Here is an 18,352-nt window from a genome sequence, read left to right on the forward strand (position 1 = left end):
AATGGTCTCAGAAGTCTGAAATATCACAAACTACTTGCATGCATTTTTATTTGTAAAACCCAACACATTTTCAAAAATTTCAATAATGAGCATACTGTAAATGATGTTAGATTCATGCAAACTGTGACCCTTGTTGATGTTGATGATGTCTTAATCTTTTGTTTTAATAATTTGTGCGCCTAGGTCAACTAAAATCTTTCTCCCACATGACTTCAATGTTTGATGTCATGTCAGCTTCACCAAAATTGGTGGAGCCTATCCCAGCAACTGCTGGACGAAGGCGGAGTATGGTATGGTTTGCCAGTCCATCGTACTACCGCACCACACTCACATTTACACCGTTAAGGCCTGTTCACACCGGGACGAATTTCGCCGGCGATTTTCGCCGACGTTTAACGCCTCGTGACTAAACAAAGGGCACCAACGAGAGTGTGCACACCGACGCGAAAAAACGCCACGCGTCAAAGCGTCGAAAAAAAAAAAACGCCTCGGGTTCGTTTTTTTTTTTCGACGCGTCGCGTCGAAAACTACTCGACCAATGAGAACGGCGCTTTTGCTCACGTGTCTGGAGCTTCTGAAGTTACAGTAAAACACAACTTGGGGGCGCTCAAACACAAAACTGCCTTGCTGAGCACACATACCAGCGAAGAAGATGGACGCCGAGTTGCATCTACACAGCCGCGAAGCAATAATGACGGACATTCTAAAACATCCCCGAACCAAGCACCAGTTGGAGCTACTGGTGCTTGAAATATTCATGTTTTCTTTGTTTGATTCTGACAAGCGTGTTAATACTTGCTCTCTTCTTCTGAGTGAAAAGCGACTTTAAGAAGCGTAAAGTTGCGCAGCGCCACCTTGTGTACAGGAGTATTTCTGTTTTACATTAAGCGCCATCTAATGTCAGGGAATGAAATTGCATGTTCACTCCACTCATCGTCAGCGAAAATCGCCTGGGTGTGAACACAAAAAACGTGGCGAAAAACGCTGGCGAATAACGCCTGGCGAATATTCGTCCCGGTGTGTACGGGCCTTTAGATTCACCAATTGACCTACAATGCATATTTTTAGAAATTGTGGGAGAAACCCACACATGCACGGAGAGAACATGCAAACTTCACACAGAAAGGTCTCAGTCAGCATTCGAACCAAGGCCTTGTCGATGCAGTGAGAGAGCTAAACAAGTTTTGATTCCATCAAAATATGAAAATAGTTTAACACAATTACATTCAGTTACGCACCTTTGCTTGACTCAGTTTTGATTGGTTTACCTGCAGCAGCTACAATCACTCTGTTGTCCTGCTCGCTGTCTCGCTGTTACTGAGGTGAGAAGAGTACTTGAAATGCTGCTTCACAGTAAAATCGGAAGTGTTAATGCAGCACTTAAAGAGTTGATTTTAACTCTGAGCCAGATAACATACCGTCCTTCTCTACAGTGTTAAAGTGACACTTAACATAGTGTTGAATTTGCAGAGTTAACATAACTCTTTTGGGTGTTAATAATTGACACTGTCAGTACAACTGTAACACAAAAGTGTTGCAAAACCCCCACAGTCATTTTTAACTCTGCACATTTTGACACAGAGCATTAACACCAACTCTTACACTTACACTTGCTGTTGTAACAATTTTGAAAGAGTCTGATCAGTTTGACTATGAAGATTTAAATTTAAATTCTTACCATCCATGTGATTTGAATTAAAAGAAGATTTACCTAAACTGAAATTTGTAGAGGGGACAGCAACTTTAAAGAAACAAGTTGAAGATGCAAAAAATAGACATTTCTTACATTTCCAAAGATCAAAAGTAGTGATATTGAATGTAAAGAACAACTTTATTGGACTTTGTTTTATTTTAATCAAACAGGAGGAATTCAATGGTATCAAATCAGCGTCTAATGCGGTTCTACGTTTTTGATCCATTAGGCGCTGATTTGACACCATATAATTCACTCAGTCCTCTGGTTTTAGAATATAACTCAGATGCCAAGAATGAAACTGAAATAGTTTTCGGCTTGCTAAATACTGGAATGAGGGCATGTGGTTACCTTGAATATATAAACCAAGGGCTCTCCATCCATCCATCGTCACATCATGTCTAAAGCTAATAATTTAATTAAATTAATAAAATGTTGATGGTGTCTCTGTTAATTCAAAACTTTTGGACAGACAGTTCTTCATACCTGTTCTTTATGCAAAGAACATTTTAACCATCCCTGGAGTTAAACACTTTAGTCATATTAATAGTAAGTAGACTCTAAAAACGTTGTCCTTGCTATTTGTATTGTTCTTTAGTAAATGTTTAATTTCTTAAATCATCCTTTCATATTCTTCATCTGAAGACTTGAATCTTGATGTCTTGCATATGAATAACAGGAACTAACTGCGGTTTCTCAAACTCATCTACTCATGCTTGCTTACTCATAGCAAACACTGAACTTCTGTTTTTGATCGTTTTAGAGCCTGCAGTTTTGTTTAATTTAGTTCAAAAGACTGACCTCTCCTCAGGATATTTTTAACAATAAAATGTTTTATTATTTTAGTTCTACACTTTATTCAATCAAGATGTCTGTTGGGCTGAATCCTCTTTTGAATACGTGAAAATGTATTGTCAAAGCAGGTTTACATAAATAGGACAAAGCTACTGTTTTACATTGAAATTGTGAACAAGCTTTAATGCTTTTAATGCATGTGGTATTTATTTGTAGTACAGATCTAACCATAAAGTTTGGAACGTATTTTTGTTCCTGAACACATATTTCTAAGCCAGCATTTCTGCAGTAAAATAAAAATGAATGCATTAAATACACAGCATTTTCATTTGCTTTCCCTTTATTTATGAGTGTGCACTGGTTATAGCAAAGCAGTGTATTGATCAGCTAAATTAGTCATTTTGAGCTAATGAAATTAAAAAAGATTTGTTAAAAATGGTCTGACAATAGCCGCCTTGAACACAATTTCAACAGCAACTGTAGGCATACAGTTTGTTCATGTGGTTTGATATAAAGTCCTATCCAGCCGAGCGTTGTGGAGCACTGCAGCCTCTGGCATTATTGTCTGGCGTTTCATTATCAATGTTTCTCTGAAAGTGGACAGGTAGGCACCTGTTGTCAAGTTTGTCACAGGCTAGGATCAGATGTTTGTTTTCTATTTCAACACTTTCGACATGACGTGTTGCTACGTTGTACATCACAGTGTAAAAAGTGAACTCCTACCGGCTGATGCACAGATTCCTCCAGTACACTTTCCCTCCTCCTGTTGTGCAGACAGCTTTCACTCTGTTCTTGTCGCCTGGATGAAGAAAGGACTGTACAGGTCTGTGAGTGAGTCCACGTGTCTCAATAAATCTCTCCCAGACAGTCATGTTAAGAGTTGAAGGACTGTTGGGTGGAATGTGATGCCTGAGAAATGTGTTGTAGCCATTGTTGTTGTGGGATATCAGGCAGGGTGCATAGTTGTGCTGCCCAAGGCAAACTGCGATAAGGAGAAAGAGACAAACTGTACGAGCAGCCATCACTTAGGAGTCCTGCAGAGCAAGGCTATGGATGAAAAACATCACATTGGGCTTTATTAGAAAATGCATTTCTACTTAAATTGTTCGATGCTTCACAAATGACTTGCATTAATAACAACTCATAAAAACAGTTAAAAAATATCAAAATGTAGCTGAGAGAACACACTTACCCTGTTTTTGTCAGCGTTGATGGTTCCTCTGTTAATTCGTTTCCGCGGTTTTTAGCTGTTGTTTCACATTCACTTCCCTTTAAGTTTAGTTCAAAAAAATATGTGCAATTGTTGTTCTGTACTCTGGGTGTGCTGTTTCATTTTAAAGTCAGACTGTCACAAATCTTTAGAATTAGTCTTTTTTTTGTGTCTGCAAAACCATCTCAGACATTTTCTCCAAAGCTAAAGGTATGAATTTAGTGATTCTCTGTCTTAAATTACAGATATTGGTTGCAATTATATCATGTCTTTTTTTTCTAAGAGAGACTTTCTTAGTAAATAACTACAAAAAAAAAAAAAAACTTACTATGTCATCAGCCAATATATTTTCTGCAAACTTTAAACTTTGTTCATAGTCAGGAAAGTTGGTTTGGTCGCAGACTATCACTGACTTTAATAAAAAAGACAAAAACCCTAAAAAACAACAAGACCAATATTAAATCTGGGTTCATATGAAATATTACAGATTATTCACTATTGAATACTCACTGTAAACTTGTAAATCACGTGAACAAAAAAATAACAGCAGTTTTCTTTTTCAAGAATAGACCACTGTCGTTTTGATCACAGAAAGAAAATAAACCAGTTTTTCTTGTTTGACCCTCAAGGCTCTGAAGGTCAAGTAGCTACAGGTTGTTACCACAAGTTTACAATGACTTACAATGTAATTTAGACAATCAAAATCAAGAAACTGGACACACAGTTTTATGAAACGTTGAAGGGCCACATATTAATGATTTTATGACAGGGGCCTCACAGTCAGTGGACACTTGAACACAGGCTGCATTTGGCCCCCAGGCCAGACTTTGGACATGCCTGCTATATGATCTGCTAGGCTGTGACAAAAGAGAAAGAAGATATGTCTAAGAACACTGACATAACCTTTGTTTATATTAGTATCACAATATGAAAAAATATAAAGGGTAAAGCATTAGACTTGTGTTCATGTGACAAAAGAATGACTTTCATAAGAAAGAAGAACTCCAGTTAACATTCATGTGTTTTAATGTGAAGCTGATGTTGGCAGGTTAGATAGAATGATTACAAAAATATCGATAGCACCTGAAGTGATCTGTCAGTGGAACAAAGCAGCACATGGAAACAATTCCCTGTTTGACAACGTAACTAGTACGCTTGTGGGTGGTTGATCCTGGGCATCTGTCTGTCTGGGGTGCTGCTGGTCTTTCTGGGGGGGCTCTCACTGAAGCATTCAAGGTGATCAAGTTCATATCAGGAAACACAATGATTCAGCTTACATGTTCATTCCTACTGGTTAAACACGGGCATGGTGGATGTTTAATTTGTTAATTTGTTGGACGCGTAATCCCATGTATTCATGTCAGTGAGCACGAGAAGGGGCGGTCGGAGTGATGTGTGGCAGGAAGTCTTCTATAGATACTGTGAACTTGTACGGACATGATTAAGAATTATAAGCAGTTGTATGGATGCCGCGTGATAGTGTGTGTACATGTGTGTATGAGCATCAACGCATGTAATGGAAGTTACATTTGACACCGTTCCCATACCCCCCCCCCCCCTCTCAGCACCTAAAACTCAATAAAGTACACTTCGGCTACAAAAGGGGTTCATATTAACACACTTGAGTAACAACAACCCCTATTGTAAAAGCAAAGCATGTCCAGAACAAGAAGCACTCAGCAGCAATGTGTGTGTTCATATGCCGGACAGGACAAAAAAGAACCTGTTGATTTTAAACTCAGTTTGAACATGTTTGGAGAGAATCTGTAAAACCAAATCCCACGTTCCTAACCTCTTCACATCTTTGCAGTGCAAAATAAAAGTGAATTAATTCCACACAACAACAAAAAAAAACATTTTGCACATCAAGCAGTACAGTGTGTGTGATTTCATAGGAACAAAAAGGAAAACATTTTATTCCGGATTAAATTATGTATTTACATGAACATACCATCTTACATGAGGGACGCAGCAACCATGTCTTAAATGTCTTGTTTACATAAAGTGCATTGACTTCTGATGTCAATGAGAACTGTATGGCAGGCCCAGAGCAGATTAGGCCCCTTTGTCACTTCTGGTTAGGATTTACATTTCCTAGTTGCCTTTTGATAACAAAGACAAGAGGGTTTGAAGTATCAAGCTTGAAGCAAATGTTGCCGTCAGCTAGGGCTCAGTTTTACAGGATGGAGAGGGCTCATCTCTCCTCTCAGCTTCAGAGGTCGAGTTTAAAACCAAATCTTGTTTTTTCTGCTTTTCCTTCTCTGGATCGTTAATCCTGAAAGACAAAAATGAAAATGATGCCTTCTGAGATGTGCCACTGAAGAGCAGGGTTTTCATGTTAGTGCAGTTCCCTTCATTTCCAGGAGAGGGCCTCTCTGCTTCACTAAAGGTGACTGCTGTGGATGTTCATGTAAGATGGTAGATTAAACCAACCCAAACTATAATAGTAGTGTGTTAGCAAATGTTACCTCCTCTATCTCTTAGGCATATCACATCGTTACAAAGTCTTTTATTGTAAAACAAATAAATAACTGACCAATCAATGATCATTTGTAAGTAAGTAATTGTTAATCTAAGAACTGTTCCTTTACTTACATAAATTCATTTTTAGTTTTATTATAAGCTTTAAATGAACAGGTGAAAAAACGTCAAATGTTTAGTCTAATTTTTTTATTACAGCTCTGGGTGAAGGTGGTCAGCATCTTCATGTGGTTTGACCCACTTTCCTGATTGTCTCATCTAAGCATTTTCCAACAAGCTGAAGGACTTAGTATAGAAAAATTACAACCCAATGACATTGAATTTGGTCATTTCACTTTAGACCTCTAATATTTGTTCAATTGTGTTTAATTTTTACACTCATAACCTAACCCCATTGGGTCTTGCTATATTGTTTTTGGCATTCAGCTTATCAAGCTGCATGATTGAACTGAAATATTTTGGTTTTAACCCTAGTTTGGTATCAGATATTTTGGCTCTGACAGATATTTATAAGTTTGAAAGAAACTACAATAGAGTCAGAAAAACAAACTAAGTAACTAAACAATTTATGGAAATTCTTTAAAGAAGACTTTCACTGTGTACATTTCATGACTAAATTATTACATTATACCCTTGTTTTGTTAAAAAAGTGCGCAACATATTTGAGTAGAAATGCTGTCAGAAGTGTTAAAGTCTACCCGAAAGAGTTAAAAGTTAGTTGGTGCCAAAAAAAAAGAGGTGTGGCTAAGTTTTAGGTTAGAGGTGAATTTTTGGAACAGTGACCTTGGCATCGGAGCAGGCCGGTTATTGTGCAAGACGTCCCAGCTAGAGGTAGAACTGTCACGTGATGAAAAGGCAGAATCACACCACAAAATCACAAGAACAATCAAACTTCAAATGTTACACAGATGATGTGTTCAAACATTTGTTAAAAAAAAGGCTAATGGGGCTTTAACAGACATGTCTGGGAAAGTATTGTCAAAAATCTGCTGTGGCTTCTTGATGTCACATGGCAGGATCTCAAGGTGCTGATTTTATTTCTGGATTTTAATCTGATCAGACATGTACAACTTGTGTGAGGAAAACAAGTCAGATCAACAATAGCCGTGCCTTCATAAGTGACATGAAGTTCACGCTTTGAAATCTGTGAGCTGTTTTTGTAACAACAAATAACATGGACAACATTAAAGATGTGAGTCAAACGTTGAGGCCAATCACTGTTTAAGAATTTTAAGGGTTGATCAAACTCATGCAGAGTGAAGAAATGAGGATAGTCATTGTTCACATTAATGAATCAGCTGTAACACTGGGGGAAGGCAGGAGCTGGAAAGCATGCGGGTTACTGCAGAAGAGGTCAGATGATCAGATTATCCCAACGCTGATCATAAGTTGGCTTCTAGCTTTTCATGGTCTAACTCAACAAAGAGGATTATGCACTTGCTTACATTTCTGCAGAAATCCAAGCAAACAGGTTCAAGCGTTATTTGTTGTTCTCACAGGGAGCAGATCCTGCTTCAGGAAACTGCTGTTGGTTCTCTAGGTTTATTCCAAACATTTAAATCATTACTCTACTGAGATAAAATTATTAGAATGTTGTTTTTTTCTTACAGCTAACAATCTCACCAAATGAATCATTTTAGTTATTTTTGCAGAAACGACTAAATCTATTCAAAAATATACTTCATTGACCCTTTCATGCTCGACTTCATTCCATTTTAAAAATGTATTCTTGGATCTTGGATTTCTTGTTTTCCTGGATTCATTTTACGTTGCAAATCAGTGACATACAACATGAAGGGCTAAAAAGATTTCATATCATTGTGAGCACCCTAAAAAGGCCCAGAATTTGAGAATTTATATGCAATAGATTAGGAAATTATATGTTTGTCTCTGAAATGGAAATGGAAACACGTTAAGTTCAAATATCAAATAAACAAAACAAAAAAGGAGTCAATGATAGTTAAACATCTGTGTCAGTACTAGTATCAGGTAAACCACCTGTTTACCACAACTGTCTCACGGTGGAGGACTTTAAAAAATCTGTCAAAGAAAGGAGAGCAAAGTGAGGAGGCTGGACTCATCATCCTTCAAGGCTCCCTTAGCTGACTGTACACATTCATTTGCATTTTTTGGCAAACCCCGGTAAGTAGTGGATGAGAAATGAATGAGACTCTTTACCGTATTGTCTTGACAATGAAACGGACGATTACTGCCAGGCCCACACAGCCACACATCACTCCTATAACTATGGCTGTCACTTCCCCTGCAGGACACAAATGACATAGTAAGAAGATTTTAAAAACAATTAAGTACTTTGGGGGCATTTTATTGATGTGCATAAACTGCTAACAACTAGATTTACCAGAGGAAAGCTCCTTCCCCGACTCTGCAAAATGAACATGGCATTAGCAGTAAGAAAACAGTGGATTGGCTTTTCACTGTCACATTGTATTGTTGGCTAATTCATCCTGGAGGAATCAGCCACTCAGCTGATCAGAAATGTTTTATCCACTGGGTGCTGATGTCACGTTCCTTCCAGTTCAGTCACTCACCACAATGAGTACTCAACACAAATTCTTTCAGTTTTATCCTTGTCCCCTGCTCTGCCTCCCTCTTCTGCCTCTGTCCTATTCCACTCCTTTTGTCAGCTGGACTTGTGTAGCAACAATGGAGTCACTGTTTACTTTTTTTTTTCCTTCCAAGTTTGTCTTTTTGATTAACATGCAAAGCAACATGGCTCACTTTTTGCTTTCTCTCTAACTCCTTGTATTTTTGCTTTCCCTTTTTTCTCTTTAAGCCACTGGCAATTCTTAATCTTTCTCATCTTTTCTCAACAATCCTTTTTTCCACTACCTGCACAGCTCGCACTAATTGCTAACTTGGACTTGCAAGAGCATCTACGGGTTTGCAAAATAGTTTTGGATTTGGACCAGCGGTCAGCATAACCAGTGAGAAACTGCTGATCGGAGCAGCAGCTGAGTTCAAAACAAGTGACTGACCGATTTAATGACTGACTGATTTAAAGGAATTCCTCTAAAAAATGTACTGGCTCTAAATCAATCAAAGTAGCAGAAGATAAAATAAAACATATACACACTTTAGCAACATGCTATCAAGTGCTTATTGTTTTTCTGAAAATGGAGCACAGAGTACATCCTCCATGCTGTCATTTGCTCTGACCTGCAGAGAAGGAGGTGTAGATGACTCTCTGGTTGAGTGCTTGTGTTGACCGGTAGTTGTCCTGCAGCAGCATCTTCTCTGGATCTTCAGCTTTACTGGAGTAAAGTATTGTCTCCAATTTCAGCAGCTGCAGTGAAGATGTTGAAAAATAACACTTTCCTGGTGAATAAATCGTGGTACTTTTTTATGGTGCTGAATTAGTGTGGAGAAGTAAATTAAGTCAAAAGCAAGTCTGATTCAGAGAGCTAATGGACATCTTGACTACATACATGTTTATGTATGTACGTATGAACAATTGAGTCGTAAACCATTATAATTAACAATAACCATTATAAATCAGTATTTTGTGTGCACAAATTATTTTTTTGTGCACAGATAAGAAATTTATGCCCCTGAATTAGCAGTTTTTGTACATAAATTACTGTTTTAAGCACACAAATTTGTATTTTATGCACACAAATTTGTATTTTCTGGCCATAAATTAGTAGTAGAAATTGAAGGCACTTAAATACTAATTTGTGCCAAAAAAATGCCAATCAAAATAGTAATCTTTGCATACAAAATACTAATTTGTGCTCCCAAATTAAATTTGGGCATACAAAACACTAATTTGTGGCCACACACTAATTTGATTTCTTAATACAATGTCCAGGGCTCAGTATAAGATCCGTATAGGTTAGGAAATAATCGTATTTTTTAACATTGCTAAAAAAATAACAATAAAGAAATCAGATTTTTTTTAACAACCCTGCTGCTTCTTGAGCAGATCGATCCACTGTGGAACCACCAACTTCTATTGAAATTTAAACAGAAGCTTAAAGAAATAAAAACACCTTCCATTCAATGTGGTTTGATGATCACACAGAAATAAATATTAATCTACAAATATGTACCTTAAGTAAATGAATGGCACCATTCTAAATTATGAAACAATTACTCTTAATAAATGTGTTGTTGAGGGATGGTAGTTCTGTGCATTTCAGACCAACCTGTGCCTTTGAGATTTGAACCCTTTCATGAAACACCGTCCACATGACGCTCTGGTAGCAGGGGGGTGTTGTCAAGGAGCCGTTGTATCTATAGTAGCGCCCCAAGTCCTCCGGAAGCAAGGACTGGATGTCAAATGCAGGGATGAACACTTTTTGTCCTAATGGGAATTAGCATTTTTTTTAAAGTTTGGAACACGTGAGAGACGTTTACATGTATACATGTTAAATTTCAAACAATAATGTTGCAAAAAGTGAAAGGTGCCAACAATTTAAAAAAGGCAAAGACCTACCAAAGTGTTTGATTCGACTCAGGTAGTTCAGAATCTTGTTAAATGCTGGGTTGGTCTCCTCACCTGTCTGGGAAATCAAATTCAGGCTAACTCTGCTCAAAACACTGTAGCTGGAACAAAAACAGCTGATTTTCTTGACCTTTGATTGTAAGCATTGCATTGGTGTGTTGTGTCCATACCACAATGAGGATCCCTAAAACTGCCAGGCCGTCCTTCTGTGTCATGGCTGCAGACATGTTGGGGTACAGCTCAGAGTTATAGTGCACCACATGTAGCTGAAGAAACGAAGAACATACTAATGAGGAAGAAGCTGCTCCTCACAACTAACACTTGAGAAGAGAAAGACAGGAAAATTTGACGGTAACTGTACAGCAGTCTAATTTAAAACCAAGTCATTGACGTTTTGACATTTATTCTTCTTTCCTTTTATTCCTGGTTTACTTTGTGATGTTGTTAATTTCCAAAGTAAAGTAGTAGCACAGATTGTACCTCTGCATCTGCACTTATCCCATTCATGGTGTGTTCACTGCCTCGCTGGTTCGGGCCTCCGTTACCCCAGTGAAGGTGCAGCTGAACCGCAGTAAAGAACCATGGTAGACCCTCTAATCCCATCCATTCTGGCATCACAATAATCGCTGATCAGAAATGAAAGGTTAAAAAAAGTTAACTCTTTCCAAAGGTAAAGATGTCGTGTTTGAACAGATGATGTGCTTTACTCTTTACTTTTTTTAAAGCCTTGTGTCATTTTCAATTTGCATGCAGTATATGCAGAAGAGAATGTGTTAAAACATCCTCCAGAGAATCATACATGGAACTGATGGTCCCAAAGTTACCTGTGTGCCCGTTATTGTACAGAGTGAAGGGCTGGTTGCCGTGTTGGCTGTAGCCCAGTGGCCTCACAGGAGTCAGACTGGGATCAAACCTAGTCTGAGTGGTTATCACATCAACTGGTGACTGGGAAGTGCCACCACAGTCCGGAAAATACTCCGACCACTCAGACTGACCAATCAAACCTTCAGCGGAGAAAAAGCAGAAACAGTGATGTCACCTAATCACACAGCCCACTGGCTCTCTGTTTATCAGTGAAAGGCCTCCGTTGATCGGCCTCTAATTATGCAGAACAATCATCCCTCTATCTTCCAATTACATTCAAAGCCTCATGGCAGAGAGGGCAGCATTATTGAGGAGAAATGTAGTAGATATAAGTTCAGTAAAAAGAAGAAGAAGTCAGTTTTAACATACTTATCTCTCAAAGAAATCTTTGCAACAACATCATTTTGGAAACACATTTAGAAGTGAATCTACAGATGTAACATTGCTTATTGAAGTAACTCATGGATAAAACAAACAAAAGTAATTACATTCAACTTTAGGACAAAAGCAGGTTGTCTTTCGAGTCATATAATAAATAATAACAGTAAAAATTTGAGAAAATAAAGTACATTAGCATTTTTTTTATATTTTTTCCCATGTCAAAGGAATTTGTTGTCAGTGTTAAAGAATCTAATGTTACCAATAACGTCAACAGCATATCGAGATGAGATAATTCAACTCATTTTAAATTTGAATAATCCCACATCTTTGTTAAAAGTTTACTTCTAATTATTTTCCAAACTTTGTCCCATTATTGACATTTACCGAGGTAAATCCTGTCATGCAAATAGATCAGAAAACTATTGTGATGTAAAGGGATGTGCTTAAACTGCATTTAAATTTTTGTCATTTTAGCTAAACAGATTCCTCTCAGTTTTGTTAATGCTGGATCAAAACTAATTAAAAAAAGAATGTTCTCAAAATCTTTGAAAAACTATTACAACAATATAAACCTAAACCAAAATATCTGAAGGATGTCAGAGTTCATGTTTCAGTTGTTTTGTTTCAGTTCACACTGTATTTCAAATAAAATTAACAATAACTTTAAATATTATTTTGATTTTACCTGTTCTGGCCCACTCATATGACTGTTTAGCAGGCCCCATTTGGCTCAAATGGCAATTGATAATAAAAGTCTTATTTTTGCCAAATCCACAGCAAATGGAAGTAACACTTATTTGCACCCAGAGCATATAGAGAAGAAAAGTTACACTGGTGTGTGTATAATAGAAACACATGGAAAAGTCAACATAAAAATGGTGAAAGAGAGACGAGAGGAAGCTGATCAAAGCTTCAGTTCACTGAAAGACAAAGAGCTTTTCGGCCCTGGTCCTTGGCAAGAGAACAGAAAAAGAATCAAAGAAGCTGAATTTAAATAACAAGGAAAAGTGCATAATAAATAAAGCTGTTGCCATGGTTTACCCACCAACATACTACCTCGCATCTTTCAGTCAAAGAAAAATAGAAACGACGCCCCATTTCAGTGCAGGTTAATTAAAAGATAGATTGCCTGTAATCTCAAGAAAAGCCATTTATTGATTAAAATTTTAGTCAAAATGCAGAAAATGTGTTTGAGTATCTTACACTTTTTAAAACTGTTTAAGCTTTTAAATGTCAGTGCCTTCTTGAGTTTTCATGTCATGTTTTCACCTTGTCCAAGATTTCTATTACTCTGCTGTTTCTACTGACTACCATCATCAATTGACATTCCTTTTTTTCTCGCTTTGTTCTTAGTTTTATTGGGTTTATTAAGTTTATTTGGTAAAGTTTTTAAGTTTCTTTCACATGAGCATTTAGGGTCCCACACTATCATTCCTGGCATTGAATTTTCTCTGAAATTAACTCTGTTCTGAGATCCAGTTTCCTAAACAGAAAGGCTCAGATCAGACTTTATCAAATCTTTGTGTTCAGATAAGGTAACATTGAGCCAAATGACTGCATTGCACCCATGTTCTGCAACACTTAGCTGCAAAATGTGAGATTTAGGGAACCTTCCCTTCATTCAGTAAACTTCTAAGCTGGAGGTGAACTTCAGTAAGACATTAAAAGTTTGTTTCTTTTAATTTAATACCATCTTTGAAAAAACTGCTTGAATCTGTTATAATTTCTGTTTTTTATTCTCTTGCTGCCAAACTGTGGCCGTACAGAAATAGTGAAGGTTCATAACTGCTGAGCACGTCTTTTTCTAAAAATCCCAGAACTGGCAAGAAATATTTTCTTTTTCATTCAACATTTTGCAGAAATAAATAGATAAAAGTAATTCCATGATTATAAAAGTTTTGTTATCTCAAATTATTTATCCCCAAAAAAAGAAATTATAGGGATCCAAATATGAGTGACCCTCCATTCCATAGCCCCCTCTCTCAGATTCCTAAAACTGTAGTTTTCTCTTCATTAGTCATGCATGCATGCACCATTAAACAATCTGCTACCACACCACTAATGTCTGATACCTGGTTCCTCCCTACCCCTTCAAAAATGCATCCCCTTGCATTGCAATCAGTTGCCATGGCAACAAGAGGGCAAATATTTGGACTCTCTGCAATCGTTCTACGGTACCCTGGATCACCTGGCATGGTCCCCCTATGTCCTGAACGCAGCATGAAAACAAAGGCATGAGCCGAATGGAAGGAGGGCTGAGGTTTTTGTTTTGGAGATTCTTCTCTTTTGTATAGAAAACTGGTCATTATCACACGACGTTCCTCACGCTCAGCCTCACTCATTCAGCAGCTTTGAATGGCTCTTCATTTAAAAATGTATGTTTTATAAGACTCAGAAATTAGCTCAAATGTAGACATGACCAGTTCCCCAAAAACATCTCAACACGTGTGAGATGACACTAACTGAGCGAGGGAACGGTGTTTAAAACTGCCCTGTGTTCCATATGAACCATACATTAGTGTCCTGAATACATGCAGAGAGGGATCATCTATGTGCCCCATTCATTTCTACACAGTCATTGTCCACCACATAGGCAGCCAGTGTGAGTCAACAACACAATCAACACATAGTTTATTGTGCGCTGCAACAATACGGTGCCCGATTTGGTATGCTTTTGCCTCACACCGTCCCATCTCCTTCACCCATCCCTGTGCACCTGATTCCCTCCACCCCAGTCCTTTTACTTGCTTTCCTCCTTTACTCTCCTTCTCTTTAGCATCTCTGTGTGACTGCTGGGCTCACGCCAGCTTGCTGAACTGTAACTAATACAGACAGAGGGAGGAAAATGGAAACAGAGGGGGACACGCCGGGTGAAACAGAAAGAAGCAATCCAGCAGAAACTTCCACAATGAAGTTTAGTGCTGTAAGACAATGGTAAAAACATATATGAATTCCCTGCTCAAAAAAGGGTTTTGGAGAACTTGTTTGATTTTAATTCAAGTTTTAGATATTATACTGAAAGAAGAGGAACCGTCTCTTTCTCTGTGGCCCTATTTACTTAAATGCTGAAATGGGGTCTTTGGAACCTATTTTTTAATAAATTTTACAAGTTCGACATTTGATTAAGTCCAGATTTTTAATCACCTTCTTCATATGATTGGGCTTGTATTTTGTTTTAGTTTTTGTTCTAGATCTGTATCTGCATGAGATTTTCATCTGAAAAAGGAAAAACTCTGACTTACCAGTGTAGGACCAGGTGATTTCTTCTGAAAAAGGGAGAATAACAGAAGTTTAACGTTATGCATCTAAACTGAATGATAAAAAGCTAAATAAAAAAGTGCCTTTGCAGTTTAGCATTCAAAAGAAAGTTCTTTTTTAAAACTTTTAAAGCAAATGTTCTAAAACACACTCCAGATTTTATTTTTGTGTCTGAGCTTACTATTTCTGTGCTCAAGCAAACAATGAGGCAGTTAAATAAAGCAAGCCAAAATCGCATTACATTATTATGCTAATGCAGACCTTACCAGCAGAAGAAGCAGCTGCCTGACCAAAAATCACAAGACATAAAAGGACAAAAAGACCCGGAGAGTCCATGTTCGCCCTCTGCACCCATACACACAAGTGAGTAAAAAGGGACTGAGGGATGAGGACTAACTCAGTGAGGGAGAGACGGGGGAGTGAGGGACTGGGTCCAGCAATCCCACCTGCTAGACCTCGATGAAAGAACCGAATCTCCTCAAACATGCTGAGCTCCACAGCAGCAGCTATCAGCACCAGACAGATGGGCTTAAATTATTTCCAAGAAAAGACAGAATAAGTGGTTTGATACGGATGGAAATGAGGGAATAGGACTCAGAAAAAATCCATTCACCTTACACTGTTTATCTAAACATGAAAGAAGCTGAACTCAAAGTAATAAAGGTGACCTCTAGAGGTTCCATCCTCGAAACAGATGATGATCAAAAAAGAGGAAAAATACTAAAGGTCATGTAAATTTTAAGTTTGTGAAATATCTGAATAAATGAGTTTATTTCTGTCAATGAAGTCACACCGACACTTACTGGTATCAATAGACAAAATATGACCTGCATAAAGATACATAATAATGTTCAGCCAGCATATGGAGACACACTTCTGCAAACACTGTGTTTAAAAAAAAATGTATCAAAAAATATAATACGGACGTTATCACAAACAATAAGAAATCCTTAAAAGTGATAAACAATTAAATTGTATTTTTATGCTGAAATGTATTGAATGTGAACAATATTAGATTAAAATCCCAATTCCCCTTTTCATTTACGTCAGTGTCCTGAGCCTAATTTGGATGCAAGGTGTAATAAACTAAAATAAAATAAAAATGGTAAAGACATTTTGATCATTCATATCCACAGTTTGCTGTACATTTTTCCATAGCTTTGCTTAAAATTAAAATAAAGCTTTGTGGAGGAGCCACCAATGGGACTTAATTTAGGGGAAAAACATCGTATAAAACAAGGACATTTGAATATATGCACCACAGATCACTTAATAATAATGTACGGTCATTAAACATTTAAACATTTAAGTGACGTAGAAAAAAAGAACAAGGACAGGCTCACTTTGGCCACAAGGCGGAGCTCTTGCAAAACTTTAAACACGCTGAAAATCCACTGTTAAAATATGCCACAATAAAAATGTCATATTTTTAACGTTTTCAGAAATTCGTTTAAAGTCATGATATCTTATTTTATAATACAATGCAATATGATGGTGGACCACATCTTCATGCATTTCAACAATTCCAGTCAGTGATGTTTTTTTTTCCCTTAAATATCATTTAACAAAAAACGGTTTGATTGAGAACCACTAAATAAAAATTTAGCTCTCTCTCAAAAGTAAATGTATTTCAAAGACCAAAAATAAACAGGTGCATAATACAGGCTTATGAAAGCCCTGTTTTAAACCCTAGCTTCTGCATTTCTGTCTGGACATTATTTTCATGTGTGGACTTATTCAGATTAAAGTATCGGTATATGATCCTGTTTTGTCGTGAATCTGAATTTTTCATACAGATAAACATGATTGTGGCCTAGCAGTGGATTAAAGTGCTATATTAAATAGATGGATGCTTCATTGTCGCGCTCCATCAAATCATTTAATTTATGTGAGCATAACTGAACAACTGAAGTCTCACTTCAATATTTCTCCCATTTATTTAATTCGTTTTCAGCACAAAAAAAGGTTTCTTTCATTTACATATTCTAAAATGTGTCCTTTCCTTGTCTTTTTCAGTTTAAAAGCATTCAATTTCCGTGAGGGTTACATAAATTTGCATCATTCTGCAATAGAGAATATTAGAATAAACACTTGTGCAGTCTGAATGGAGACACAGGAGGGATCTTCTTTTTTCTTATTCTGTTGCGGTCACAGAATGTGAATATATTAAAAATATTACGTAATCTATAACACAGTGTGAAACTTGGAGCTTGTGTAATACAAATATGAAGAGGAGCCCTGTCTTTAAATTTTTAGAGGCCCCGAAAACAATTAACACAGGCAGAAATACTCTTTTCATTCATTTCCAGGGCTAAAAAATGGATTATAGTGAAATACAGTTAGAATTGCAAACAAAAATAGGTATTAAATCCCAAATATTTCGGAAAATTTAAGGAATTTTTTGTTATTTTTTTCTTAACATCTGTTTGACTTAATATAATGTAAAGCATAGAAGTGAAGCTCAAACACTTAGACCAGACTTGCTTGTTGGTAATAATTAATTTGACTGGTAGAAAACCACAGAACCCCTTTCGTGGTCACCGTACGCTTGAAACGTGCAGCCCTCCGAAAAATTATGCAACATCAGAATCCCCAAGCAGTCTTTCATTGGTCAATCTGCGTCTCACTGGGAGGTGTGGTCTAAACTGTGTCACGTGCCATTGGCTGTCTCGCGGCAGGGGGCGTGTCGTTTGAATTCATTCATAAATCCCGCGGTGGAGCGCCTCTCCGGCATGCGGAGCGCGCAGGTTGTCAGCAGCTGCACACGCCCCTCTGCAGCGCACATGCCTGGAGTCTGCAGCTGTGGAGGAAAATGGAAAAATCTAGATCCTTATTTTTCTATTTTACATTATCTTTTTATTTTCTTGGACATAAACCCCAACGTCTCTCTTCTTTCTACCACACAATATTCCTAGTAGATAAAAAAATAATGACATGAAACTGTCTTTTTCCTCCCACAATCAATTTTTTAAGGAGATGACTGATTAAATAAAGGGCAGGAAGGAAGTATAAAATAAAGGAAGGAAATGCATTTCTTCTAAACTTTAAGTCAGCGTGAGCCTGGTAAAAAAGTGTAAATCTGGGAAGTCAGGACTTCCAAGCCAGCTGAAACCTGATATGTTAGTCACCACAGTGAACCAGATTAAGCAGTTTAAGACCTCTGCCTTTCCCCAGATCAGATTCCTGTTTGGGTCCATGGCTC

At 37.5% G+C, this 18,352-nt stretch overlaps 1 protein-coding gene and 1 long non-coding RNA gene across 6 annotated transcripts; both read right to left on the reverse strand.

The window, feature by feature from the left end:
* Positions 1-2,810: 2,810 nt before the first annotated feature.
* Positions 2,811-3,820, reverse strand: LOC144984506 (uncharacterized). The gene is made up of 3 exons (XR_013648255.1): positions 3,681-3,820; positions 3,212-3,535; positions 2,811-3,078 (listed from the first exon to the last, which is right to left on the reverse strand). It is a non-coding gene; the product is annotated as an uncharacterized LOC144984506 (long non-coding RNA).
* Positions 3,821-4,701: 881 nt separating this feature from the next.
* ca14 (carbonic anhydrase XIV) lies at positions 4,702-15,575 on the reverse strand. 5 transcript variants are annotated; one of them, XM_023964066.2, is made up of 13 exons: positions 15,417-15,575; positions 15,135-15,158; positions 11,472-11,651; positions 11,128-11,273; positions 10,818-10,913; positions 10,639-10,705; positions 10,349-10,506; positions 9,360-9,486; positions 8,542-8,565; positions 8,358-8,442; positions 8,178-8,219; positions 6,963-7,016; positions 4,702-5,973 (listed from the first exon to the last, which is right to left on the reverse strand). In XM_023964066.2, the coding sequence occupies exons 1-13, from the start codon at positions 15,484-15,486 to the stop codon at positions 5,862-5,864; spliced, it is 1,185 nt and encodes a 394-aa protein (XP_023819834.1). In that variant the 5' UTR covers positions 15,487-15,575; the 3' UTR covers positions 4,702-5,861. The 5 variants fall into 5 exon arrangements, with proteins under 5 accessions (XP_023819834.1, XP_023819835.1, XP_011483623.2 ...); XM_011485323.4 differs by having other exon boundaries at positions 5,801-5,973; positions 8,186-8,219; XM_023964067.2 differs by lacking the exon at positions 8,178-8,219.
* Between the last annotated feature and the right edge of the window lie 2,777 nt (positions 15,576-18,352).

Source organism: Oryzias latipes, chromosome 16 (assembly GCF_053564925.1).
Source record: "Oryzias latipes strain Hd-rR chromosome 16, Olatipes_Hd-rR_3.1".
In the NCBI taxonomy this organism is placed as follows: domain Eukaryota; kingdom Metazoa; phylum Chordata; class Actinopteri; order Beloniformes; family Adrianichthyidae; genus Oryzias; species Oryzias latipes.